The 27,185-nt window shown below is 43.8% G+C and overlaps 4 protein-coding genes across 4 annotated transcripts in view; 2 read left to right on the top strand and 2 right to left on the bottom strand.

The window, feature by feature from the left end:
- Positions 1-4,255, bottom strand: part of LOC309550715 (uncharacterized protein) — a 523,380-nt gene extending 519,125 nt beyond the window's left edge. Inside the window, exons 1-5 of the mRNA XM_082251050.1 lie at positions 3,521-4,255; positions 3,259-3,393; positions 2,969-3,172; positions 995-1,186; positions 785-908 (exon numbers count right to left, since the gene is read on the bottom strand). Of these exons, the coding sequence (XP_082107176.1) occupies positions 785-908; positions 995-1,186; positions 2,969-3,172; positions 3,259-3,393; positions 3,521-3,616 (751 nt within the window). The 5' untranslated portion in view covers positions 3,617-4,255. The remainder of the gene's footprint in view (positions 1-784; positions 909-994; positions 1,187-2,968; positions 3,173-3,258; positions 3,394-3,520) is intronic.
- LOC309550736 (uncharacterized protein) overlaps positions 1-22,293 on the top strand; it is an 851,482-nt gene extending 829,189 nt beyond the window's left edge. The window contains exon 8 of the mRNA XM_082251073.1: positions 21,924-22,293. Coding sequence (XP_082107199.1) covers positions 21,924-22,127 — 204 coding nt within the window. The 3' untranslated portion in view covers positions 22,128-22,293. The remainder of the gene's footprint in view (positions 1-21,923) is intronic.
- The window catches only part of LOC309550684 (uncharacterized protein), a 1,024,308-nt gene that overhangs the window by 685,123 nt on the left and 312,000 nt on the right, over positions 1-27,185 (bottom strand). The gene's annotated exons all lie outside the window — the stretch shown is intronic.
- LOC309550755 (uncharacterized protein) overlaps positions 1-27,185 on the top strand; it is a 318,095-nt gene that overhangs the window by 222,659 nt on the left and 68,251 nt on the right. The window lies entirely within an intron of this gene.

Raw genomic sequence — 27,185 nt, 5'->3', positions numbered from 1 at the left:
TAATTAGGGGAATGGAGGACATCAGCTATGAGGAAAGACTACAAGCACTGAACTTATTCTCTCTGGAGAAGAGACGATTGAGGGGGGATATAATATCAATGTACAAATATTGTACTGATGACCCTAGCATAAGGAACAAACTATTCAGAGAAAGGGAATACAATAAGACACGTGGCCACTCACTAAAACTAGAGGAAAAACGGTTTAACCTTAAAATACGTAAGGGGTTATTTACTGTCAGAACAGTAAGGATGTGGAATTCTCTTCCACAAGCAGTGGTTTCAGCAGGGAGCATCGATAGTTTCAAAAAACTATTAGATGGGCACCTTAAAGACCACAACATACAGGGGTATACAATGTACGGTTAACAGCAAACACACACACACATCATAGGTTGAACTGGATAGACTGATGTCAACCTCACTAACTATGTACAACATAGAGTATATAGTGCAGGGGGTCAGAAGTGTGCAATGTACAACATAGAGTATACAGTGCCGGGGTCAGGAGTATGTAATATACAACATAGAGTATATAGTGCAGGGGTCAGGAGTATGTAATGTACAATATATATTATACAGTGTATGGGTCAGGACTCATAATCGTGGTATTCAACAATTACTGATGGCCTAAATGCTCACATGAGACAAGTTGCAGAGGTCCCACACCACTGCCTCCCATCTCCTGAGACTGAATACATTGTTTCTATGTGTTTATCAGATGATGGGGGATCTAGGTGGACCCTCCGTACTGCTCTCTCCTTTACCATAAAGTCTCCTCTTACCCGGTGATGTGAGGGGCGGCTGATTCTCCATCATGACGTCCTTGTAGAGATCCTTGTGTCCTTCTAAATACTCCCACTCCTCCATGGAGAAATAGACAGTGACATCCTGACACCTTATAGGAACCTGACACACACAATGATACAGTCACCATCCAGACACATCGCTTGTCTGTTACTGGATAATGTCCCAGAATTCCCAGCACCGCTCACCTCTCCTGTCAGCAGCTCCATCATCTTCTTGGTGACTTCTAGGACCTTCTGTGTGTTGTGTCTTGTAGGGATCAGGGATGGAGGTGGGGGGGTGGCCATGGGATTCTGGATTCTTGAGGATCTTGTGGTCATATTATGAGATCTCCTTCTTGTGTCATTTTCAGTAGATTTCTTCATTATTACTGTACAGCTCTGTGTTATACAAAGATAAATATCACTCTCCCACAGGGACATCTTTATATCATCATGGACCCCTGGGTAAAGAAATGTACTGAGGCCCCTACCAGCCTGCTCAAATTTACTAAAATAAAAGAATAAATAGTTGATATAATTAAACATATTTAGTACTTTCAATATAATAGATTTTATACAATAAAACATACATGACACAAATCAAAGACTAATCAACACAGGGCACAGGAGAGTAGAAGGGCACGGTACAGAAGAGTAGAAGGGCACAGTACAGGGGAGTAGAGGGGCACGGTACAGGGGAGGAGAAGGGCACGGTACAGGGGAGAGGAAGGGCGCGGTACAGGGGAGAGGAAGGGCGCGGTACAGGGGAGAGGAAGGGCGCGGTACAGGGGAGAGGAGGGGCGCGGTACAGGGGAGTAGGAGGGCACTGTACAGGGGAGTGGAAGGGCACGGTTCAGGGGAGTGGAAGGGCGCGGTACAGGGGAGTGGGCGGGCACAGTACAGCGGAGTAGAGGGCCTCAGTACAACGGAGTAGAGGGCCTCAGTACAGAGGAGTAGGAGGGACACAGTACAGAGGAGTAGGAGGGACACAGTACAGAGGAGTAGGAGGGACACAGTACAGGGGAGTAGAAGGACACAGTACAGGGGAGAAGAAGGACACAGTACAGGGGAGTAGAAGGACACAGTACAGGGGAGAAGAAGGACACAGTACAGGGGAGAAGAAGGACACAGTACAGGGGAGAAGAAGGACACAGTACAGGGGAGTAGCAGTATACAGTACATGGGAGTAGAAGGGCACAGTATAGGGTAGTAGAGGGGCACAAAACAGGGTAGTAGAAGGGGACAGTACAGGGGAGTAGAAGGGCACAGTATAGGGTAGTAGAAGGGGACAGTACAGGGGAGTAGAATGGCGCAGTACAGGGGAGTAGAATGGCACAGTACAGGGGAGTAGAAGGGCATAGTAAAGAGGAGCAGGAGGACGCAGTACAGGGGAGTAGAAGGGCGCACTAAAGGGGAGTACAATATGGCCGCCACAATATCGAAATTAGAAAGCTCTATTTGTGGGATGAATTTACATAAATGTTATTTGAGTACAGTGTCGCACAACCGCACAATTGTCAGTTAAAGTAACACAGTTCCGTATAGCAAAAAATGGCCTGGTCATGAAGGGGGGTAAGTCTTCCAGAGCTGAAGTGGTTAACCGGCAACACTGTCAGTACATGGTGCACACTGAAATTTAGGGCACTGATCAGTGCAGCCTCATCAGTGCTGCCAATCAGTGCCTCCTCAGCAGAACTCTGAGTTGAGAGCACCTCTCTAATGCAGCTCAGAGCCTGCACTAATCACACAGATGGGAGAGAGCCGATCTGCTCCTTATCCTCCCGCCCTCTCCTCCTGTGTGCACCATGGGAAGGGTGAACCCCCAGCAGCTGAATGATCAAATTCCGCTGCTTAGCTTCACACTTCCCACAGTACACACAGGAGGAGAGGGGCAGGAGGAGAAGGAGCAGATCAGCTCTCTCCTCTCCCATCCATGCGAGGGAGGAGGAACTGTCAGTGCAGCACCTGGCTGTATGAGAGAGATGCTCAGAGTCCTGTGGCCAACAACCCCGCTGGGACCCCCCGACCCTGGTAGTTCCACCACTGGTACGTACAATTTATGTATTCATAGTACTTGTGTGGATGTTGTTATTGATTAGTAGAACATCAGAAGTCTCAAAGTGACTCTGAATACATCCCAGTGTACAGCGGAGTCAGATTTAACCCCTTCATTACACTCACCTCTCCAGTCAGCAGGCTGAGGATCTCCAGGGTGAGGTTCAATATCGTCTCATTCCGGGGAAATTCCTTCCTTACATTCTTCACAAAACTCAAATTCTGTTGATTGTCCATCATGACGTCCTTGTAGAGATCCTTGTGTCCTTCTAAATACTTCCACTCCTCCATGGAGAAATAGACAGTGACATCCTGACACCTTATAGGAACCTGACACACACAATGATACAGTCACCATCTAGACACATCCCTTGTCTGTTACTGGATAATGTCCCAGAATTCCCAGCACCGCTCACCTCTCCTGTCAGCAGCTCCATCATCTTCTTGGTGACTTCTAGAATCTTCTCCATGTTGTGTCTATCAGGTTTTAGGGAGTCACATGGAGGCACTGTGATTGTCATATGATCACCTGACTTCAGAAGAGGAAATCTCTGTATTGAGGAACCAATAGGAATATCATGTTAGAATCCCAGAATCCTCCTCACCTCTCCGGTCAGGTCTGTATTTTATTAATAGAGATAAGAGTGATGTCATGTGACCTCCCAGAATCCTCCTCACCTCTCCGGTCAGCAGGTAGATGATCTCCAGGGTGAGGTTTAGTATCTTCTCAGTCATGTGACTCCGGTCCTCCTCCATCCTCATTGGTGCCATCATTTGATCTATACAGGTCTCCTTGTAGACGGATAATTTGAGGAAATGAAAGTAAGAATTATTTGGATGGTATTGGTCACACAATAATAGGATGTGGATGTGGGGGGGGGGGGAGTAGGAGGGTTGCTGTACATTTAAGGACTACTACCCTCATGGGAACACATTTAGTTTGGACTGTTAAGTGTTTTCTACATTTTCAAGGTCCTGGGACCCTCTTGACCTGCCGGATCAGAAATTCACTTTCCTCTGTTGGGTTTGTTTGGTTTCTGAACTGGATTTGATTAGTATTAGATCTGCAGACAAGGAATGATAAATAAGATCCTTCCTGTGACTTGTTTGCTCTGAGGCAGTGCTGTGAGGTCAATGTAGGGTCATCATGATGTCCAGAAAGGGGAACTTGCTGACTTTTGGCCAGAGTTTCCGGCTAATCAGGATAATTGCCAGAACTCTGGCTGCAAGGCTCCAATCTTCGGGCAGCCTGCTGACTAACAGGAGTGATGTCACCGTCACTCTCTGCAGTAAGAGAAGGGATTGGATTGGATAGCAGGAGGATGCTGCTGGTGGAGTAGAGAGCTGTGGGGGAGGAGTCTCTTCTTTTCCTTCCAATGGCAGCCCAGTGTGGGTAGGAGGAGGACAGCTGGGGAAGGGGTTTGTTTTCTTGGTTGGTATATATTCTGTAGTATCCAGGACATTGTACAGAGTGGCAGTGGGTTCCTGGGGCTCTGAGTTCCAGCACCAGGCACCGCCAAACCATGTGTCATGGGAAGGTATTGGACTGGCCAACCAGTAAGTGATGCTGCACAAACAGACCTTCTCAAGGAACAAGTGTCCTTCTTTGTTCTCTTTTGTGGCCTGCAACATATTTCTTGACCAGTGAGATGGTGAGGTGAAGGCTTCATTCAGGTTCTGGCAGGAGTTCTTTAAGGAGGTCATAAAAGTAAGTGCAGATGGCATGAGAGGACCATCAGAGACCAAGAGTCTCTATGAGCCCTACAGCCCCCTCTTACCTGAGAGCCTTACAGCCCGACTACCCTCTGAGATTCCCCCACAGCCCTTCAGTCACGCTAACCTCTCTTCAGTCCGATTACTTCCTAAGAGGCCCCCAAAGTCCTTCAGCTACAGTTCCTCCTCAGAGGTCCCAGAGTCCTTTAGTCCCGCTACCTCCTCTGAGACCCCTCAGCTCCTCTCCTTCCCTCAGAGTCCTCAGTATTTTCCTCCCTCTGACACCAATGATGGAACATATTCTTCATGGCAGGCTGGGGAATGTTTTCTTCCTCCTGACCAGCAATGTAAGGGGCTCTATGCTCCATACTCCTGACCCCTGCACTCCATCATTGTGTTGGCTGCATATTGTAATGATTGCCCATTGGCTGCCTGTGTAGTGTAATAATTGTCCTTTGTAGGCCATGTATGGCCAGGATGGTCATTGTCTTCTCTATTTATTGTCAGTGCTGTTTGTTTAGAGGACCAAATTACTAGAATTTATCTCCAAAATGAGGAGAATGTTCCATCCCCGTAAATGGGGAAATGATCTGACCCTGAAGGGGTTAATCTAGGTTTCCACACTATATATGTGTGTATCATCATCTGCTGGAGATAAAAGAGGTCACAGTGACTATGGAGGAAGAGGACGGACATGACGGGGGGGGGGGGTTTACTGGGTGCAAATAGAAAATAAGATCTTATTACCTCCTCTGCTGCCACTTCCAACAATGTCTTCTCTCTACTTCCACTCACCTCTCACCTGGAACTTCCTGTCTTTATTTCAGATCACTTCCTGTCTTTTCTTGACATCACTTCCTGTCTGTATTCCATAGAAACTTCCTATCCGAGTATAAGTGAGATCTCCATCTTGTGGAGTTCAATGGAACTGCATCCCTTAGAAACATCTCATAACCATTCATAGAAACATAGAAACATAGAAACATAGAATGTGTCGGCAGATAAGAACCATTTGGCCCATCTAGTCTGCCCAATATATCTGAATCCTATGAATAGTCCCTGGCCCTATCTTATATGAAGGATAGCCTTATGCCTATCCCATGCATGCTTAAACTCCTTCACTGTATTTGCAGCTACCACTTCTGCAGGAAGGTTATTCCATGCATCCACTACTCTCTCAGTAAAGTAATATCTCCTCATATTACTTTTAAACCTTTGCCCCTCTAATTTAAAACTGTGTCCTCTTGTGGTAGTTTTTCTTCTTTTAAATATGCTCTCCTCCTTTACCGAGTTGATTCCCTGTATGTATTTAAAAGTTTCTATCATATCCCCTCTGTCTCTTCTTTCTTCCAAGCTATACATGTTAAGGTCCTTTAACCTTTCCTGGTAAGTTTTTTCCTGCAATCCATGTACTAGTTTAGTAGCTCTTCTCTGAACTCTCTCTAGAGTATCTATATCCTTCTGGAGATATGGCCTCCAGTACTGCGCACAATACTCCAAGTGAGGTCTCACCAGTGTTCTGTACAGCGGCATAAGCACTTCTCTCTTTCTACTGCTTATACCTCTCCCTATACATCCAAGCATTCTGCTGGCATTTCGTGCTGCTCTATTACATTGTCTTCCCACCTTTAAGTCTTCTGAAATAATTACTCCTAAATCCCTTTCCTCAGATACTGAGGTCAGGACTGTGTCAAATATTCTATATTCTGCCCTTGGGTTTTTACGTCCCAGGTGCATTATCTTGCACTTATCCACATTAAATTTCAGTTGCCAGAGTTCTGACCATTCTTCTAGTTTTCCTAAATCCTTTTCCATTTGGCGTTTCCCTCCAGGAACATCAACCCTGTTACATATCTTTGTGTCATCAGCAAAAAGACAAACCTTACCATCGAGGCCTTTTGTAATATCACTTATGAAGATATTAAACAAAATTGGTCCCAGTACAGATCCCTGAGGTACCCCACTGGTAACATGACCTTGTTCTGAATGTTCTCCATTGACTACAACCCTCTGTTGTCTGTCACTCAGCCACTGCCTAATCCACTCAACAATATGGGAGTCCATGCTCAATGACTGCAGTTTATTGATAAGTCTTCTATGTGGGACAGTGTCAAAAGCCTTACTAAAATCTAGATATGCAATGTCTACTGCACCTCCACCGTCTATTATTTTAGTCACCCAGTCAAAAAAATCTATAAGATTTGTTTGACATGATCTCCCTGAAGTAAACCCATGTTGTTTTTCATCTTGCAATCCATGGGATTGAAGATGTTCCACAATCCTATCCTTTAATAGGGTTTCCATTAATTTGCCTACTATTGATGTCAGACTCACTGGTCTATAGTTGCTTGATTCCTCCCTACTACCTTTCTTGTGAATGGGCACGACATTTGCCAATTTCCAATCTTCCGGGACGACTCCTGTTACTAATGATTGGTTAAATAAATCTGTTAATGGTTTTGCCAGCTCACCACTAAGCTCTTTTAATAATTTTGGGTGTATCTCATCAGGACCCTGTGACTTATTTGTCTTCACTTTAGACAGCAATCTTAGAACGTCTTCCTCTGTAAAGACACATGCATCAAACGATTCATTAGTCATCCTTTCAAGTGGAGGTCCTTCTCCTTCTTTTTCTTCTGTAAAAACTGAACAGAAGTATTCATTAAGGCAGTCGGCTAGCCCTTTATTCTCTTCTACATTCCTTCCGTCCTTTGTTTTTAATTTAGTTATTCCTTGTTTTAATTTCCTTTTTTCATTTATATATCTGAAGAATGTCTTATCCCCCTTTTTCATAGACTGAGCTAGTTTTTCTTCTGCCTGCACTTTAGAAGTTCTTATAACTTGCTTGGCCTCTTTCTGCCTAAAATAGCTTTTTATTTTTAATGATTTGGGCCACTTCTGCTGAGTACCACAGTGGTCTCTTCCTTTTTTTGCTCTTACTGACAAGTCTAATGCAATTTTCTGTTGCCTTCAATAATGCACCTTTTAAGTAGTCCCATTTCTCCTGGACTCCATGTAATCCGTTCCAGTCTGATAAGGACTCATTTATGACTAATTTCATTTTTGAAAAGTCTGTTTTTCTAAAATCTAAAACTTTTGTTTTTGTGTGGTGTGACTCTTTCACAGTTCTTATATTAAACCACACTGACTGGTGATCACTAGATCCCAAGGTTTCGCCTACAATGACATCATATACCGAATCCCCATTTGTGAATACCAAATCCAAAATGGCCTCCTTTCCGGGTTAGCTCCTCAACCACTTGTTGCAGAGACAACCCCAGTAGGGAATTTAGAATATCTGTACTCCTGTTTTCCAGTTTATATCTGGAAGATTGAAATCTCCCATAATGATAACTTCTCCTTTCATTGTCATTTTAGCTATTTCTTCAACTAGTAGATCATCTAGTTCTTTGACTTGACCAGGTGGTCAACACGAGTTACTGCATGATTAGCAAACTGCAACGTAACCCAAACTGACTCTATGTTGGCCTCACCAACTTGTATACATTCTTGTATAATATCTAATTTACATGGCTAAGTTCAAAACAAAGGTATACCCAAGAAAACAAAATCTGGAAATTGATCTTTTTGGATAAGGAAATGCAAAAATATATCAGAAAGCATTAAAATAAATGTTAATCCACTCAAAATGAACATGCTAAACATAATTTGCAAGGATGTAATGGTCACATAGGAATGGTGGTGGAGATCTCTAAAAGTAATAGCAATTCTTTCAAGGGTTATATAAATAAAATAATTAATCCTGGAGTGAAAACATCTGTAAAACAATACATAATATATAAAAATATGTAAATGTGCAGCGCTAAACCAAAGTGATAATAATAAATAAATCACTCAAAGTAATGATAAAAAGTCTAAATATAGATAGAAGGTGAATATAAGTCCCAAGTGAAGAAAGGTGAGAATTAAAGTCCAAGGTGATGTGTGTGATCGCAGTTGACGCTAGATCAGTGTTGCCAACCCCCCGGAGGGAAATTTACTGGCAGAACGTCCAAAATTTACGGACGGCACCAATTTTTTACTGGCATTGCAAAAATGTACATAAACAGACTGTTTTCAGTGCTAAACCGTGCAAATATCAATACTTAAACTATAAACATGTAGATAGTGCTATTAGCAATGTGTTTAGGTTAAACAAAAGTCAAAAACCATATTTCTCCATTTACATGAAGATCAGATTAATATAACCCAGCCAGCACAGCGTTCCCCCATATATCAGATTGTGCAGGATTTCCCTTACAGTGTAACTCTGACATAAAGAGGAATGCTGCAGATCTTGATTTAAGGGGGAACTCTGATTTAAGTGGGTGCTCTGGTGACCAGAAACCGCCTTATATCAGAGTCTATAACAAGACAAAAAGATTTCCAAGCTCTCCTTACCGACCAATCTGCGACCAACCGAATTGACCTGTCCAACAGTATGTGTTAAAAACACGTACTGTTGGACAGGTCAATTCGGTTGGTCACAGATTGGTCGGTAAGGAGAGCTTGGAAATCTTTTTGTCTTGTTATATGCATTGCCCTTCCAATGCTCCTTGCTGCAGAGACCAGTTACAGGTGTGGACAGTAACCAGTTGTTTTTGTTATATCAGAGTCTACTGCATTGCCCTTTACATCAGAGTTCCCTTTTACATCAGGGTCTGCAGAGTTGCCCCTTCGCACTGTAAGGGGAGAATCCTGCAGACTCTGATGTGGGGGGCAATCTGGTGACCAGAGACCACCTTCCACAGAGTGAATACATTAATATATGGGGGTTACTAATATAGAGGGATCTTTATATCAGTGCCCCCTTACATCAGTGACCCCCCCCCCCCCATCAGACTCGTCTGGCGGCGCTATCACTGACCTCTCAGGTGCACTGTGAGGGGCTCAGTCAGGCGGCTCTGGTCTCCACTCCACTGGCCCCACACATCTGACTTCTCCCGTGACCCTCATCCCAGCGGCGCTCTCACTCTTGACTCCTCTCCAGAGTCCAGACTCCCCTGCAGACATGATAAAAGATGAGAGATGGTTAGAGACTGCGGACATGGTACAGGAGGTGGTCAGAGATTGCGGACATGGTACAGGAGGTGGTCAGAGGTGGCAGGGGGGGCCTGGGGGGGACTGGGAGCGAGGAGAGGCCATGGATGGAATTTTGGATGGATGAATTCTTCAGCAGCCCTGCCCTGGGCTCAGGCCAGGGCTGAGGAGGTCAGAGAGGTGGCAGGTGGGGCCTGGGGAGACTGGGGGCGAGGAGAGGAGATTAGTAGGAGCCTAGGAGGAGTACTCACGGTCTGGAGAAGAAGATCATCAGATGGAGTCGACGAAACTCGAGAGACAGTGGATGGCCGATGGTGGTGGTGTCTGTGCCAGGCCAGCCCAGAGATGGATGGATCCTCCTCGTGGGGGGACGCCGGGGTGGGAGCTCAGCTGGCTGGTGCTGCTGCAGACAGTCCTGGGCTGGTCGGGTCAGTCGGTCTCCGTCGTCTCGTCTGACTCCTCTCCACACGCGGTCCACCTCCGGCCGGCAGCAGGCTCCTTCCTCCTGGCTTGCTCGCGTGCGGTCCGCGGCGGCAGTGGCAGGAAAATTCTGGGCGGGCCATGTGGGCAGGGCACAGGCGGGGGAGGAGGAGATGATGAGACTGACTGACTGACTGTGAGTGATCGAGACCGAGAGGCGAACGCCGCGCATGCGCAGTCAGTTTGTCTCGCCGCAGCCATCGTTTTAACGGATACTTTTTTCCTGCTACGGGTATTTACGGGCAGGAGAAAAGTGCCCTGATTTTACGGGCTGTCCGTAAATATACGGACGGTTGGCAACACTGCGCTAGATCCCAGCACCAGCAAGGAAACAAACATATGCGCTCACCCGAGGGACTGGACCCAAAATACCATATAGTAAATGGGTCAGATGGGCTCACAAGGTATCAGGTGGGTCTCCAGATAAGTGCTGCTGCTACGGACGTTTCAGTTTGCAATCACACCATCAGCAGACCCTACCAATGGATCCTGCTCTCTGGTAAGCAGAGAGCAATATAAATTTATCTGGCAATCTCTCTGGCTACAGCGCAGTTGAAAGAAGCTGTTAACCACTTGCCGACCGTCGCACGACTATTTACTGCGGCGGTCAGCCCCTCACAGGCAAAGTGACGTAGTACTACGTCGCTTGCCTGTGAGGCTCTAGGAAGTGAGCACGCACCGCCGGAGGCACGCTCCCGCTCCCGCTCGCTCACGGACCCCCACACGTGAGTGACCGGTGGACCCGATGTCCGCCGGTCACTCGCGATCGTCGGTTACACCGGGAGAAAGGCAGGCGGCTAATGTAAACAAAGCCTGCCGTTCTCCCCTGTGTAACAGCACAGATCATACGGTCCTGCTATGTAGGACCATAGATCTCTGCTGTTACACACACAGCCACATCCAATCACAGTTAGAAGCACGCCCCTAGGGACACACTTAACCCCTCCCTCTCAAATAAAAGTTAACCCCTTCCCTGCCAGTGTAATTTTTAAAGTAACAGTGCATATGTATAGCACTGATTACTGTAGTAATGTCACTGGTAACCCCAAAAGTGTCAAAAATGTCAGTCAAGGGTCTGATCTGTCTGCCGCAATGTCGCAGTACCGCAAAAAAACAAAAACGCAGATCGCTGCCATTACTCGTTAAAAAAAAAAACAAAATAATAAAAATGACAAAAATCTTTCCCTTAGTTAGTAAACGCAATAACTTTTGCGCAAACCAATCAAAATACGCTTTTTGCGATTTTTTTTTACCAAACATATGTAGCAGAAAACAAATTGGCCTAAAATGTTAAAAAATTTTGATTTTTACATTTTTTTGGGGGGAATTTTATATTAAAAAATGTGAACAATATTGTTATTTTTGCAAAATTGTCGCTATTCTTTGTTTATAGCGCATGATCAAAAAAATCACACAGGTGACCAAATACCACCAAAAGAAAGCTCTGTTTGTGGGGAAAAAAGGACGTCAATTTCATTTAGGTACAGCATTGCGCGACCGAGCAATTGTCCATTAAAGTCACGCAGTGCTGAATCGCAAAATAGGCCCTGGTCAGGAAGGGGGTAAAATCTTCCGGGGCTTAAGTGGTTAAGGACCCACTGATTATATCAGCATTATGTGATGTCATACGAGGTGCTCAGGACCCACAGCTAATTTACACTATGTTTGCCTTGTTTGGTTTATCCCTCCATGTCATTTGGTGAATGAGAGTCTTCATCTTGCTTCATTCGTCTTGTGATTGCACTGAAACGTCCGTGGCTGCAGCACTTATCTGGAGACCCACCTGATACCTTGTGAGCCCATCTGACCCATTTACTATATGGTATTTTGGGTCCAGTCCCTCTGGTGAGTGCATATGTTTGTTTCCTTGCTGGTGCTGGGATCTAGCGTCAACTGTGATCACACACATCACCCTGGACTTTAATTCTCACCTTTGTTCACTTGGGACTTATATTCACCTTCTATCTATATTTACACTTTTTATCATTACTTTGAGTGATTTATTCATTATTATCACTTTGGTTTAGCGCTGCACATTTACATATTTTTACTTTTTATCAACGTATTTGTCAGTTAAGTGTGCTAGCTGGTATCTTTATTATTAGCGCAGTATGTTACATTTTCTTCTTTTATACATAATATATAAACTGCGTCATCCACTTCATCCATAAAGGCATTGTGATTCCAGATCTTCTAGATCACATAGAAGGAGGACTCATCGATGATTTCATACATTTGTTTGGAAGGATAGAAGAATCCTCAGAAGGGAGCATGTAGGATAGGGTGACCAGACGTCCCCGGTTTCCTGGGGACAGTCCCCAGATTGAGGACACCATCCCGGACCAAGTATGTCCCCAGTTCTGTTCCCAGATTCAGGGGTGGCACCAGTGGCTTCCAAAGGGGGTGGTGGTTCACCATGGATGACACACATTGGGGGTGGGAAGGGTTGTCAGGCCAGTGCCCCTACATAGGGTGCCCCATAAGTGTTTCCAACCCTCCGTGAATATACAGATGGCTGCATCTGTCACACTGCTGAGTGTCTGAGTTCCCTTCTCATGGAGCACAGACAGCACAGCTCCCCCCTCCTCAGAGAATGGAAGAGGCTGGATCGCCTCTGCTTCTTCCCGCCCCTCCCTCGCTGTATCTGCCCACACTCCAGCAGCCCGTGTGCTGGGTGTGAATAGGATGTGTGGGCGGGAAGTTTAATTGGAACAGCCAACAGTCACACTGTAATCCTGAAGCCACTGTGACTGAGCTGAGAGCCCTCAGGGACTGAAGTGACTGAGCTGTGACCAGATTCCGCCGCCCCCCCTCCTCCTTCCTGCTCTTCCTTCTCTCTCTCCCCCTCCCGAGCTTAGAACAGTATTTTGTCCTATGTGTTTTTAAGTGGTAGTTAGGGGTTAAAGAGGCAGTGAGGAAATGCAATATCCCCTCCTCACTGCATGTCAAATGCTTCTGAAAAGGGACCAAAGCATGGCTCACATTTCAGTGCAGTAGTTTCTGACCATCTCTTGTATAATATCCGCAGTGTCTGATCATCTCTTCTATTATGGCTGCAGTCTCTGACCGTCCCCTGTACTATGTCCGCAGTCTCTGACCATTTCCTGTATCATGTCCGCAGTCACTGACCACCCCCTGTACTATGTCCGCAGTCACTGACCACCCCCTGTACTATGTCCACAGTCTCTGATCACCCCCCGCTACTATGTCCGCAGTCTCTGACCATCTACTGTATCATGTCTGCAGTCTCTGACCACCTCCTGTACCATGTCCGCAGTCTCTGACCACCCCCTGTACCATGTCCGCAGTCTCTGACCATCCCCTGTACTATGTCCGTAGTCTCTGACCACCCCCTGTACTATGTCAGCAGTCTGTGACCACCCCCTGTACTATGTCCACAGTCTCTGACCACCCCCTGTACTATGTTCGCAGTCACGGACCACCCCCTGTACTATGTCCGCAGTCACGGACCACCCCCTCTACTATGTCTGCAGTCTCTGACCACCCCCTGTACTGTGTCCGCAGTCTGTGACCATCCCCTGTACTCTGTCAGCAGTCTCTGACCATCCCCTGTACTATGTCAGCAGTCTCTGAACATCTCCTGTACTATGTCTGCAGTCTCTGACCATCTCCTGCACTATGTCTGCAGTCTCTGACCACCCCCTGTACTATGTCAGCAGTCTCTGACCATCTCCTGTACTATGTCAGCAGTCTCTGACCATCTCCTGTACTATGTCAGCAGTCTCTGAACATCTCCTGTACTATGTCTGCAGTCTCTGACCATCTCCTGCACTATGTCCGCAGTCTCTGACCATCTCATGAACTATTTGAGGAAAATATGCTTATAAAATAGAACATAGGAGAGATTGAACTACCCAATAAGTGCCATCATCCAAAAATTGAGAAACAAGAGCAATTTTGTGAAAATTCATACGTCTGGAAAACCAGGTCGCATTGAATTGTCACAGAAACAAATGACTGGACTTTCTAAGGCACACCATAGAATGAATCAGAGTGACTCGTGTATTGTAAAATATATTCTTTTTATTTATTGCAAAAAATTATTATTAAAAATGAGAGCAGGAAGTACACATCGAACTTGTTCTCTTCAAGAGTTAACCATTAACATGGATTATTAAAATCGCATAGCCCAAGACAATTTTTATCCAGTTGAACCCTTGGGTGACTGGAAAAATTGTGTGGGCTATGATGCATTCATAATGCGTTCACAACAATAATTAAGCAACTATAAATTCGTATCTGATCTTTGGGTCTACGCGTTTCGCAGCGTGCTTCTTCAGGACCACATTTTAACATCAGATAAATCTTAAGACAAAGAGAATGTTTCATTAGTACACTTATAATAAAGATAATGTTTAATACAATTTGTGTGCACATGGTCTAGATAAACTCGCACCTTATGGGTGTAGCCATAAGGTATTACACATTATCTTTATTATAAGTGTACTAATGAAACATTCTCTTTGTCTTAAGATTTATCTGATGTTAAAATGTGGTCCTGAAGAAGCACGCTGCGAAACGCGTAGACCCAAAGATCAGATACGAATTTATAGTTGCTTAATTATTGTTGTGAACGCATTATGAATGCATCATAGCCCACACAATTTTTCCAGTCACCCAAGGGTTCAACTGGATAAAAATTGTCTTTGGCTATGCGATTTTATTAATCCATGTTAATGGTTACCTCTTGAAGAGGACAAGTTCGATGTGTACTTCCTGCTCTCATTTTTAATAATAATTTTTTGCAATAAATAAAAAGAATATATTTTACAATACACGAGTCACTCTGATTCATTCTATGGTGTGCCTTAGAAAGTCCAGTCATTTGTTTCTGTGACAATTCAATGCGACCTGGTTTTCCAGACGTATGAATTTTCACAAAATTGCTCTTGATGCTTATAAAATAGTTTACCATCTGCCAAAAAAAAATAATAATAATGTCCCAGGATTTCATTTTAAATATCTGGTCACCCTAATGTAGGATGACAGGAAAGGCTCCTGACTGGTGACATCATCCAAACATAATGATTACGTCCATTAACTGGAGATAGCTCGTTGGGGTGATAAAGCCAATCTGTAAACACTGTGTAGACGTTATCCAAGAACTCAGCACATTCCAGGTGTGGAGAACGTGTCAATGTGAATCTAGTCTGTCATTTATCATAGATAGAATTATCTCTTCAGGAAAGCCTCTTACACCTCAAACTTTTAATTCTTCCATTAGCTCGTCCCCCACAGTTATAACCTTTTGTATAACTTGGCCCACCCAATTAGATTGTAAGCTCTTAGGAGCAAGGCCCTTGTAAACCCTCTTGTATTGTAACTGTACAGTCTTCCTTTAGATTATAAAGCACTGTGCAAGCTTTGGTGCTCTATAAATCTTGTAAAATAATAATAATAGGTAGAAATGTCCATACATGGACTTCAACAGGGACCACAAGACTACATACAGTATAACACTTGTACAGTGTCTCCAGGTAGATTTAGCCTGTAATTAATAACACACAAATGTCCATATAAAAATGTATTCAGGGACCACTGATACCACCTTTGCATGGCTTGGATGTAACCCCTATTACTAGGAACTCATAAAAGTCCACTCACTGTCATGAAACTTCACATCAAAGGACCTTCATTCCAGGTGTAAAAATAAAAGTCTATCCATCAAGGAGAGATACAGAGAGCATTACCTCAGGATCAGATGGGGGAAAGACTGACGTCTGACCAGTTTAATTGATATTCCAATTCCTTCAGAGACTGCCCAGCCCACTGTAGTGTACTCCACCCTTATCTATCAGGCCAAATAGTAAAGATGGCACCCATAGAGACAGAGAATAGTAAACAGCATTCCTGCCCCTTTTCCCTGAATAACAGGGTATTCCATTGATTAACCCAGTCCCTCCTACTGGGAAAATACAGCCAAAGGCTAATCGGTGGTGTGACGTCATTACATCCACATGTCAGAAGCACCATGACACACAAGAAAATTACTATGTACAAAATTGTCATGATGTACATGTATATGTGACGCCACGATGGGCTGAGTACGAAGCCACTTCACACACTAGCTAAAAGGGAGTGTTTCTGGCCCATAAGGCAGGCTAAACTCTGTGGGGGGGGGCACCCAAAGTGAAAAAAAATTGAATATGGGAGCCAACAAACACCAGACACTAGAGTGTATTTTACATTAAAAATGAAAACACCCCAAAGCCACCCAACATCAATTTCAAATTGAATGATTCTATCCCTATAAACCTCCCATTGTTCTGAGGTTCACCATGCCAATCCAGAGGACATCATCGATGTACCTAAACCAACCAAAGATGTTGGTCAGGTACCCTGACTAGGCCTCATCACCAAACACTCCCATTCTTCAGCATAAGGGTTAGTATAGGCCGGTGCACATTTTTGTAGCCACTGTAGTACCTTGTGCTTGGCAATATCATCTGTTGCCAAACATTAAAGCGGAGTTCCGGCCGCAAAATCGTTACATTAGATTTTGTGCCATCTGAGAGCGTTTTAAAGCATTTAATAACATACGTCTTTTTTCGGGAGTATTAAGGCCTCTTGAATTTAATGTCATTACTTTTATATTGGCCATATTGTCACGCTAGAAAATGGAAAGGGAAAGGAAGGGAAAGGGAAGAAAAGAGAGAAATTAAAAAAAAAAAAACACAGAACCAATCCCACCCACCCAAAACTGAAAAATTAACTACTTGTTATTTGTACGCACACCCTCAAACCTAAAGGCTTGTGCGTAGTCCTATGTAGGTTCGTGGTTGGGCAGGGCCTCAAAGTGAGGTCCCAGCTCTCTCCCCCCACAAACCCCCCGGACTCTTTATACTCTAATATTTTATAATCAGCAGAAAGCCGTTCTTCTATTTTTATCTCTCTTCCCTCTCAGGGAGCAGCCCTCTATATCCTTTGAGCATCCTGAAGGCAATTTTAATACTATAAAATGAGGAGTAGGATCTATAAAATGGGCCCACTCACCCAGCGCTCAAATGTAAGTAGACAATAAATATACAATAAATATATATGGTCCTATTAAAAGGACCTGCAGCTGCTGCTATTACAAATAATACATGTTAAAAATGGGTGTATCTCAAAAGTGATAAAACATGCTCATCTCAACTTCCAATAATACACTAGCAGCGCTATCATAAGAAGAGAATAAAGTCTCTGTGATGGAATATAAAACGATGTGAGACAAGTTCATGCAGAGAGTCCACAGAATCAAAGAGTGCAGCTCCTCCACAACTGTACATTCAGATCCTAGAAAGCCTCCACCTCACCGCTGTGCACACCCAATGGTAGTACACTTACCAGAGGCCGCTGGATGACGAGCCAATGTATATCTCAAACACAGGGATGTGTGGTCCACCAAAGACTTGAAAACCAGGAAGGGACTCTCGCCTCACACTTATACACAAGAATCGCTCCGCATATACCAGGTGCATGTGAATAAATCTATAACACCACATAGCGTGATACTGCATAACAATCCCCTTTATTCCAACACACAAATTCTTCAAATATTGCACTCACAGACAAATGGTAAGTAAAGCGTGTAAAACTGGGGTAAAACCTGTGTCCTGTCACTTCCCGCTGATGAATAGCTTGCCGATTGGTAGCTGAACGGTAGTTTGACCGTCCAGGTAACGAGCAGCAAGCTATTCATCAGAGGGAAGCGACAGGACACAGGTTTTACCCCAGTTTTACACGCTTTACTTACCATTTGTCTGTGAGTGCAATATTTGAAGAATTTGTGTGTTGGAATAAAGGGGATTATTATGCAGTATCACGCTATGTCGTGTTATTGATTTATTCACATGCACCTGGTATATGCGGAGCGATTCCTGTGTATAAGTGTGAGGCGAGAGTCCCTTCCTGGTTTTCAAGTCTTTGGTGGACCACACATCCCTGTGTTTGAGATATACATTGGCTCGTTATCCAGCGGCCTCTGGTAAGTGTACTACCATTGGGTGTGCACAGCGGTGAGGTGGAGGCTTTCTAGGATCTGAATGTACAGTTGTGGAGGAGCTGCACTCTTTGATTCTGTGGACTCTCTGCATGAACTTGTCTCACATCGTTTTATATTCCATCACAGAGACTTTATTCTCTTCTTATGATAGCGCTGCTAGTGTATTATTGGAAGTTGAGATGAGCATTTTTAATACTAGTAACATAAAAAAAAAAAAAAAAGTGAAAGAAGGGAATCTCTTAGTTTCCTATCTGGATAATACAAATAATTTTATAGTGCTCAAAAAAAAAAAAAAATGTGAAAAAAGGGGAAATTCCTCGATCCCCTATTTAGCGTGTGTAAATAATTTTATAGTGTCAAAAAAAAAAATGTATTTATACCCAATGTTTATAAATCTTGTACATTGTACATTGTTTATACTCCAAAAAAAAAAAAAGAAATCCCCAAACCCTAAGCACCCCAAGTGTCAATTCTAAATGTATATATCTTAAGCAGTGAAATAAAAAAAAACATCAAAAACGTGACTATAGTGGAAAAAAAATAGGGGGCTCCAAAAATATGAGTACAAAGAGGGAGGAAACCCCTTTTTTTCTTTATGTAGCTTTGTGTAATGAAAATAAAAATTAAAATATTAAAAATAAATAATAAGAAAGGAGGGGGATGAAAAGTAATATTTTATTACCATCCTCATAATATGTAAATAAATCTAAACACATGCCTACCATATATACATGTTTATAAATCTTGTACATTGTTTATACTCCAAAAAAAAAACAAAAAAAAAAAACCGACCCTAAGCACCCCAAGTGTCAATTCTAAATTTATATATCTTAAACAGTAGAAAAAAAATCATCAAAAACGTGACTGTAGTGGAAATAAATAAATAAATAAAAGGCTCCAAAAATATGAGTACAAAGAGGGAGGAAACCCCTTTTTTTATGTAGCATATTATATTACATAGTATAATTTAAATTTTTGAGGGGTAATATATTATTTGACTTCTCTTCCTACAATATGTAGGTAACCCGATCTATAAATGAACCTCCTCTTCTCCATCTTTCTCCAAAAAAAACAAGAAAAAACCTACCACAGCAAAAAAAAAAAAAAAAACCCCACCAGGTGTCCACCTCACCAAGTGAAGGAAGGGAAACTGTTGTTTCTCTATATATCTTATGCATACAATTCCCTGCGCTTTCTGTCAGTCTCCCTCCTAGACTCGGCTTCCTCCTCCGACCGCTGTTCCAGCAGGAGCTCCGCCTCTTCATACACACTCAGGGAGGAGAGAAAGGGAAAGGATATACAGTACATACACACACAGCACAAGGCCGTGTTCACACTACCAGACGGTTCTCAGGGCTGCAGTTCCTCTGAGCTCCACAAGGTGGTGATCTCACTTCTACCCAGACAGGAAGTCTCTATGGAATACAGACAGGAAGTCTATGGAATACAGACAGGAAGTCTCTATGGAATACAGACAGGAAGTGATGTTAGGTAAAGAGGACGTTCCATAGAACGTAGAGGGAGACACTGCAGGATCTGGCGGCAGAGGAGGTAATAAGTAGATTAACCCCTTCAAGGGGATCAGTTGATGATTAATAAATCTTGCTTCCAAAGCTGACCATATATGGATGGAAATGTGACCGATCCCTGCTGAACCAGCTGAATTTCCATGTATCTATGGTCACCTCCCCTCCCCCTCATCTCTTTCATTATGTAAGTCATGCTGAGATAATCTCCCATTGGCTGAGCAATATTCTCATTTGTCTCTGAGCTCCTTCTTGCTATTCCTCGTCCTGCCTGTTGTTTCCTTGGATTGATTTTCTGACCCCGGCTTTATCTCTTGGATGCACTCGTCTGTTGCTTGTCCTGACCTTTATCCTGATTCCTGGATCTCCTCCTCATCTCTCCTCCATATCCTCTTACACAACTTTTCTCCACACCTGAAGTAACCCTGGGGGTGGAAACTTGGCACCAGCATGCAGCAAAATCCATCCCCACCATTAGGAGCTCTGGAGAAAATTGTCTGCTATTTACACTCCGTTTCTCCGCACATCACCTCACGTCACGCACATGAGAGATTACTTTCACAGAATCCTGACAGATTTCTGTATGGTAAAGGTCAAAGTTCACTCTTCATTTTAGGAGAAGTGGGAGGCACCCAGGAACAATGATTTGGTTAGCACAGGATCCTCATATAGAGGGCCCCTCAAATCTCCCCATCTAAATGTTCCTCCATCCCTAGTCTATATGTCCTATGACATCACACTGACCTCACAGCTCCCCCCCCCCCCTTCCCCCAATGTCCCTCCCTCTGTCTTTTTTTTCTCATGCTCTTAGGATGTGGGTGGATCCTTGGCATCCTCATTAGTAAAGTGGGACTGTTGGTCCTGCGTTGTATGTAATGATGTCAGAATGCCTGCAACAAGCTTTTACTCTGCGTAGTGTGGGGGTCCTCTGTGGGTAAATTATACCTCAGTCTGAGGTGGGGATTTAATCAAATGGAAACCCGAATGGTGAGGTGAGGAGGATTCTGGGAATTTCATTTGATTTTACTATTTGTGTTCAGATCTAGAGTTTTCCTCCTGTGAAGTCTGGAGATCATATGACCATCACATTGCCTCCACCTCCCTCCCTGATAGAATAGAGAAATACAAAGAAGATTCTAGAAGTCACCAGAGAGATCATGGAGGAGAGGTGAGCTGTGCTGGGAATTCTGGGACATTATCCAGTAACAGACAAGGGATGTGTCTGGATGGTGACTGTATCATTGTGTGTGTCAGGTTCCTATAAGGTGTCAGGATGTCACTGTCTATTTCTCCATGGAGGAGTGGGAGTATTTAGAAGGACACAAGGATCTCTACAAGGACGTCATGATGGAGAATCAGCCGCCCCTCACATCACCGGGTAAGAGGAGACTTTATTGTAAAGGAGAGAGCAGTACGGAGGATCCACCTAGATCCCCCATCATCTGATAAACACATAGAAACAATGTATTCAGTCAGTGTGTGTGTTTCCTACAGATGGATCCAGTAATGGGAACCCACCAGAGAGATGTCCCCGTCCTCTGTATTCCCGGGATTCCACACAGGAAGATCACACCATCCCTCACCATCATCAGGTAGATGAGGAACAATCACTGATAGTATCATTAGGATCTGTACATTATCTGCATTGTTACCATTGATGTCATTTTTATTATATATTCAGAGTGGAAACCTGAGAGATTCTAAAGTTGAGGTTAAAGAAGAGATAAAAGAGGAGGATGATGAGGATGGGGTGATGGAGGAGTCAGAGTTTCTAAAGGAACACAAAGATCTGTACCAGGACACCATGGTGGAGTCATCCAGCTACAGAAACCCACCAGAGAGATGTCCCCGTCCTCTGTATTCCCGGGATTCCACACAGGAAGGTCACACCATCCCCCACCATCATCAGGTAGATGAGTGACAATGATTGGTAGTTCTGATTTATACACAGTATATTTGTTACAAGAAATGTTTTATTATATATTCAGAGTGGAAAACTTGGGGATGATAATATTGATGTTAAAGAAGAGTATAAAGAGGAGGATGAGGAGTATGGAGTGATGGAGGAGTTTTCAGAAGGACACAAGGATATGATGGAGCCACCTAATACCAGGAACCCACCAGAGAGATGTCCCCGTCCTCTGTATTCCCGGGATTCCACACAGGAAGGTCACACCATCCCTCAATGTTACAAGGTTGGTGAGACAGAGATTATAAAACACAGACTCATGGAGACAATGTGTGGATTTTTATGTGATGTCACAATAATAAATCTTATATTTTACAGATGATATTCTCTCTTATTTTCTTGATTTAGAGTGGAGATCCAATCGATATAGAATTTGAGGTTAAAGCAGAAGAAGAAGAGAGGTATGTGAGGGATGATCAGCAGTCTATGGAGGAGGATGGAATAACGGGGACATTTATAGAGGAGGACACTCCTACAGAGATCAGCACAGGTGGGTCATTAACAATAAATACATTCCTCCACCCATACTGCTCACTGATTGGTCCAGAGTAGGGCGGGGACTGGGTGATATCAGCCTGTAATCCCCTGGTCACTTTCCTGAGCTGTGTTCCCCGTCCTGTATTTCTGTATTTCTCTCGGATAATCTTCCTTCTCTGTGCTGCAGACACAATTTATGTCTCTAGACTGGATTTATGGAGATTCTGGGGTTCAGCTGGCAGTAAAATGTTCATTTTGACAATAGGCATTACTGGACCTAGGCACCTGGGGTATGTTTTTTGGGTCTTCTGCCCCATGCCGGGGTCTAGCAAAACATGACAGAAGAATTCTCCCGGGGTTACTTGCTCTGTTATTTGCTGGCTGTGTCGGGTGGAGGGATATGTCTGTATAGTCTCACACCCAAGTCACTGAGTGCAGTCTCAGGAGATGGGAGGCAGCGGTGTGGGACCTCTGCAACTTGTCTCATGTAAACATGTAGAGTGGGTGTAAACCCTCCATATACCCAGTGAAGTGATTGGCCTCAGGTGATACACAAGAATCAAACAAATCCTCCTACATAAGTTGTACCCCTTTATCTGCATTCCTCTCTTTACATCTGTCCAAAGTCCAGAATTTAGACAGTTTGTCTGAGCAGTCAGAAAAAAGGAGACGGGGATCTGAAGTTACAGCTTGTCTTAAATAGGGACTACTATGTCATGTTAGTTTTTGGCTGGGCTGTACTTAGCTCAGACTGATTGTTCAGTTTTTCGCCTGGTTTTTCCCTAAGCTTAAGCTGAGTTGTGATTTCTCACTGTGGCCAGTAGATGTCACCGCTATCACTGGACATAGTATGACATTTCACCAACCAAACTAAAATGATAATTAACCCAAAACCAAAAATGTCATACATTGCAGCTTACCAATCATTAGATGTGGTGGCTGCATTACTTTTCTTTTTAGGGGCTTTTTCCCCTCTGTTTTCACCTGGTCACACCTTCTGTATTAGAGCGCCCCCACTCTGGAGACAGCAGCGTTATCAGTCTGGGGGGGGGGAGTGGAGTGTTAGATGTATTAGCAGATTTAACAATAACAAATTGAAGCCAAAATCCATCTCACACTTTATAATCAGTTACAGTAAACTGTTTTTTCCCTTTTGGGATAAAGGTTTTACAAGAATAAATAAAAGCTGATCATTGTAAGCACCCCTGCCAGTGGTAAATGGTCTGCCCCATCCCAGTAACTGATACCTTCTGCTTTAGAATTGGGGCTTTTATAGAACAGATTTACTGGCCAGATCACCAGATGAACATATAAGAAATCCTAAAAAGGAAAACTAACATCAAATCTAAGAATCGATAAGCTGCAATATAATAAATATTTTCTTTGGGTTTAATGTCTTACATTAAGAATATTTATATTTCTGTCAGCCAATCCAGTAGGAGGTATATGTCACTGGTGCATGCTGGGGGAGGAAATAAATATTTGGGACAGGCCATGTGCTCGCTCTCTTCCCCTGGGATGAGGTGTAGGGAGGGGCTGCTGGATGGAGCTCTGCTGTTAGGTCCATTAGCCTGTTTTGGGGCCTAACATGTGCTGAAGTGGTTGTGAAGCTGTCCTGCCTGGTCTGGAGGAAGCTGTGCCAAGGAGGAGACCCAGGGGAGGCCCCTTGCTGGAAGGAGCCATGAAGAAGGCCGGTCTCTAAGGAGGGCCTGGTGACTCACTTGGAGGACGCACTGAAATTTGGGAATGTGCTTACAGTGTTGCTCAGTTGGTTTATAGGTTCTGACACTGTGAGAGTAGACATTGATCTGCAGGGTCTGTAAGTGATCTGCCATGGTATCTGAGACCCCCATCCCCCCCAACCCTCACCTCCAACCCTCACCTCCTGAACCATTTTGCAGTAACACTTTAATAAGACAAAAGTGACTGGCACCCAATATCCTTTTGGATGTCAAAGGGATTCTACATTCATATTACACATTACATACTCCTGACCCCTGCACTATATACTCTGTTGTACATTATACACCTGATCCCTGTACTATATACTCTATGTTGTACATTACATACTCCTGACCCCTGCACTATATACTCTATGTTGTACATTACATACTCCTGACCCCTGCACTATATACTCCTGACCCCTGCACTATATACTCTATGTTGTACATTACATACTCCTGACCCCTGCACTATATACTCTATGTTGTACATTACATACTCCTGACCCCTGCACTATATACTCCTGACCCCTGCACTATATACTCTATGTTGTACATTACATACTCCTGATCCCTGTACTCTATACTCTATGTTGTACATTACATACTCCTGATCCCTGTACTATATACTCTATGTTGAACATTAATCAAGACAAAAAGTTCCGTGCGTGTAGGCCCTTACCCCTAATTGATATGAGGACACAGAAGATAGGGGAAAGTGGGGCTTTACGGGCCAGTGGGAGTAGAAGGATCACACAAAAACCAACTTCTAAAAATAATTTACATTTTATTAAATTTCATCGTAAAAAACATGGGCGTGTGCGCACATGTTAGCACAAACAAAATAACATAGAATAATACTGATAAAATTGATTATAAAGAGTCATTTAATAGAAATACATCCCAGAAGGGAGAAAAAACCAAGAGCCTGTGTAGGATGGAAAGAGTAGATGGAATACGGTCAATGTAGGTCCCCAACAAGCCGACGCGTTTCGCTCAAGGCTTCCTCAGGGCCAGAGAGACCATGACAGACCGGTATTTCTATAGGTGATATGAAATACAGCAAAATAACAGTTAGTGACTTATAAGTCCAAAAAATTACATCAATCATCATTAGTCAGAGTATAATCATATAAAGCTGTGGTTTTGTACTGACCCTTTTCAATGACTCGGGAGATGGCAGATTGGCGACACGAAAAAACACCAGATATTGTCCCCTTAGTATTTGTGTATAGCCTCCAATGTATACATATATTCACTCATTTATTTTAGGCTAAAGCCCCGTACACACGTACTGATCGTCGGCCGAACGTTCGGCCGTCTTTTGTCCCCGGGCTGACGTGTCCGCTGAAAAGTGCAAAAGACTGCACACGAATTTTGTCCGCCAACAACAGCCGACTGCAGAAGTGATGTCATGTGATGGTTAACTTTCCCTGTGTTTTTTCTTTTCTGAGCATGCCCAGTCTTGCAAATCTGCTGTCTGTCGGCCGAAATCTGTACTGACTGGCGAACAATCGGCCGTTCTGGTGTCGGCATACAAAAATTTTAATGCCTGCACGACAGATTCTGTTCGGCCGAAAGTGCGCTGTCGGCTGTCGGAAGCATCATACTAACAAGCCGAAAATTGGCCGATCGGTCGTCGGCCGGGCCTTAAGTGTCCAGCCTCTCAATCACCGCAAAGAGCACCGCTGCAAGAGTAGACTCTATTTAATTATATGCATATCACTATGGATATATTTGGAGGATATTCAATACTAACCCACCTTTTTATGCTGCATAAGATAGCACTGTGTTATAACTTGATAGTCAGGACTCTTTTATATGTAAAGCTGTTCTGTTATGGGAGCACGATGGTTACCACACTGAATAGGAAGAATATAAGTGTGAGGTATATAGCACCAAGAAAATTCTATGAGATCACTTATCCCTTCCTATAGCCTCTAATACTTGAATGCAACATTTGATTCATACCTGGTGGCTGCACTTGATATATCCACCTATCGTTTCCTTTTCCCTTGATCAGGGCCGATGGAGTGGTTTATTAGATGTATATATGCGATATAAACCTTCAGTCCTTATAGCCTAAAAAGGGGTGAAGACCTCATTTAAGTAGGCATGCTTGTGATGTGGGTACTTCATATATATCCATAGGGAGGGGGGAGGAGAATAGAGAGAGGGGAATAAATCACCAGAGAGTATGCCCACCTTTTTGCAGTATATGAGTGGCTTCAGGCAGGAACCTATAACCTCATCTCATCCTATTCCAGAACGGTGGGGGGGGGGGGGATAGTATATCCCGGGTCCAACAGGTCCTGTAGAAACTATCCATCCAATTTCAGGTTAGACTATTTTGTGTCATTCTATGATATATTGCCAATAAAGGCAATATATGATTGCATATAATGGTGTCAGCGGTACCTACCTTGTGGTTTTTCACGCCAGCCAGCCTGCCTGATCGGTATTGAATTCAGTGTGTAATATATAGGAAGGGGGATTAATCCCCTCCCTCACCTATGTTGGCGCCAGTTTTAATCCCATGCAGGTGTGGATGATAGAAGTGGCAAACATTTCCTATGTTTGCCGCATATAGCCGGATATGACGCCCCAATTGCGTCATATCCGGTCGCACCAGGAAGTGACACTATCTCTGATGCGATGCAGTCCGGTCAGCAGACGTCAACAGGAAGTGACACCTCCTGTAAGGCATCCGAGGTACAAGGTCTGGATGCATCTACGGCGGGCTCCCCCTGCTGGTGACATCGATCACCACATATAGGGATATCGATTGAAGGGCAAGTAACGGCCAAAACTGACATGTTATATAAAACCACTCAGATCTAAAGTCTGGATGTACATCCATCCTGCACTATATACTCTATGTTGTACATTACATACTCCTGACCCCTGCACTATATACTCTATGTTGTACATTACATACTCCTGACCCCTGCACTATATACTCTGTTTTACATCATGTACTCCTGACCCCTGCACTGTATACTTTATGTTGTACATTACATACTCCTGACCCCTGCACTATATACTCTATCTTGTACATTACATACTTGTGACCCCTGTACTTTATACTCTATCTTGTACATTACATACCACTGACCCCTGCACTATATACTCTATGTTGTACATTACATAGTCTGACTTCTGCTCTCTCCCCTCTACCCACTGCTATATATACACATAATATGGATTCTCTTTTGTTACGCCCATTTCCTACCAGCTGGACATTTTATATCAGTAGATAGTGAGTAGGTGTCCCGCACATCAAGGCGTGGCCTGGCGTAGGTCCAGAATGAGACTGACATTTACTATCACACAGCAGGTCTTGACTTGATGTGTGGTTCATGGGACACTTAGTCACCCTCTACCATTTACTAGTTACCTTGAGGGGGGAATT

Source organism: Pelophylax lessonae (assembly GCF_965119305.1).
Source record: "Pelophylax lessonae genome assembly, chromosome: 3".
In the NCBI taxonomy this organism is placed as follows: domain Eukaryota; kingdom Metazoa; phylum Chordata; class Amphibia; order Anura; family Ranidae; genus Pelophylax; species Pelophylax lessonae.
Note: the sequence above shows the minus strand (reverse complement) of the source record. Positions and strands in the feature narration are given on the sequence as shown.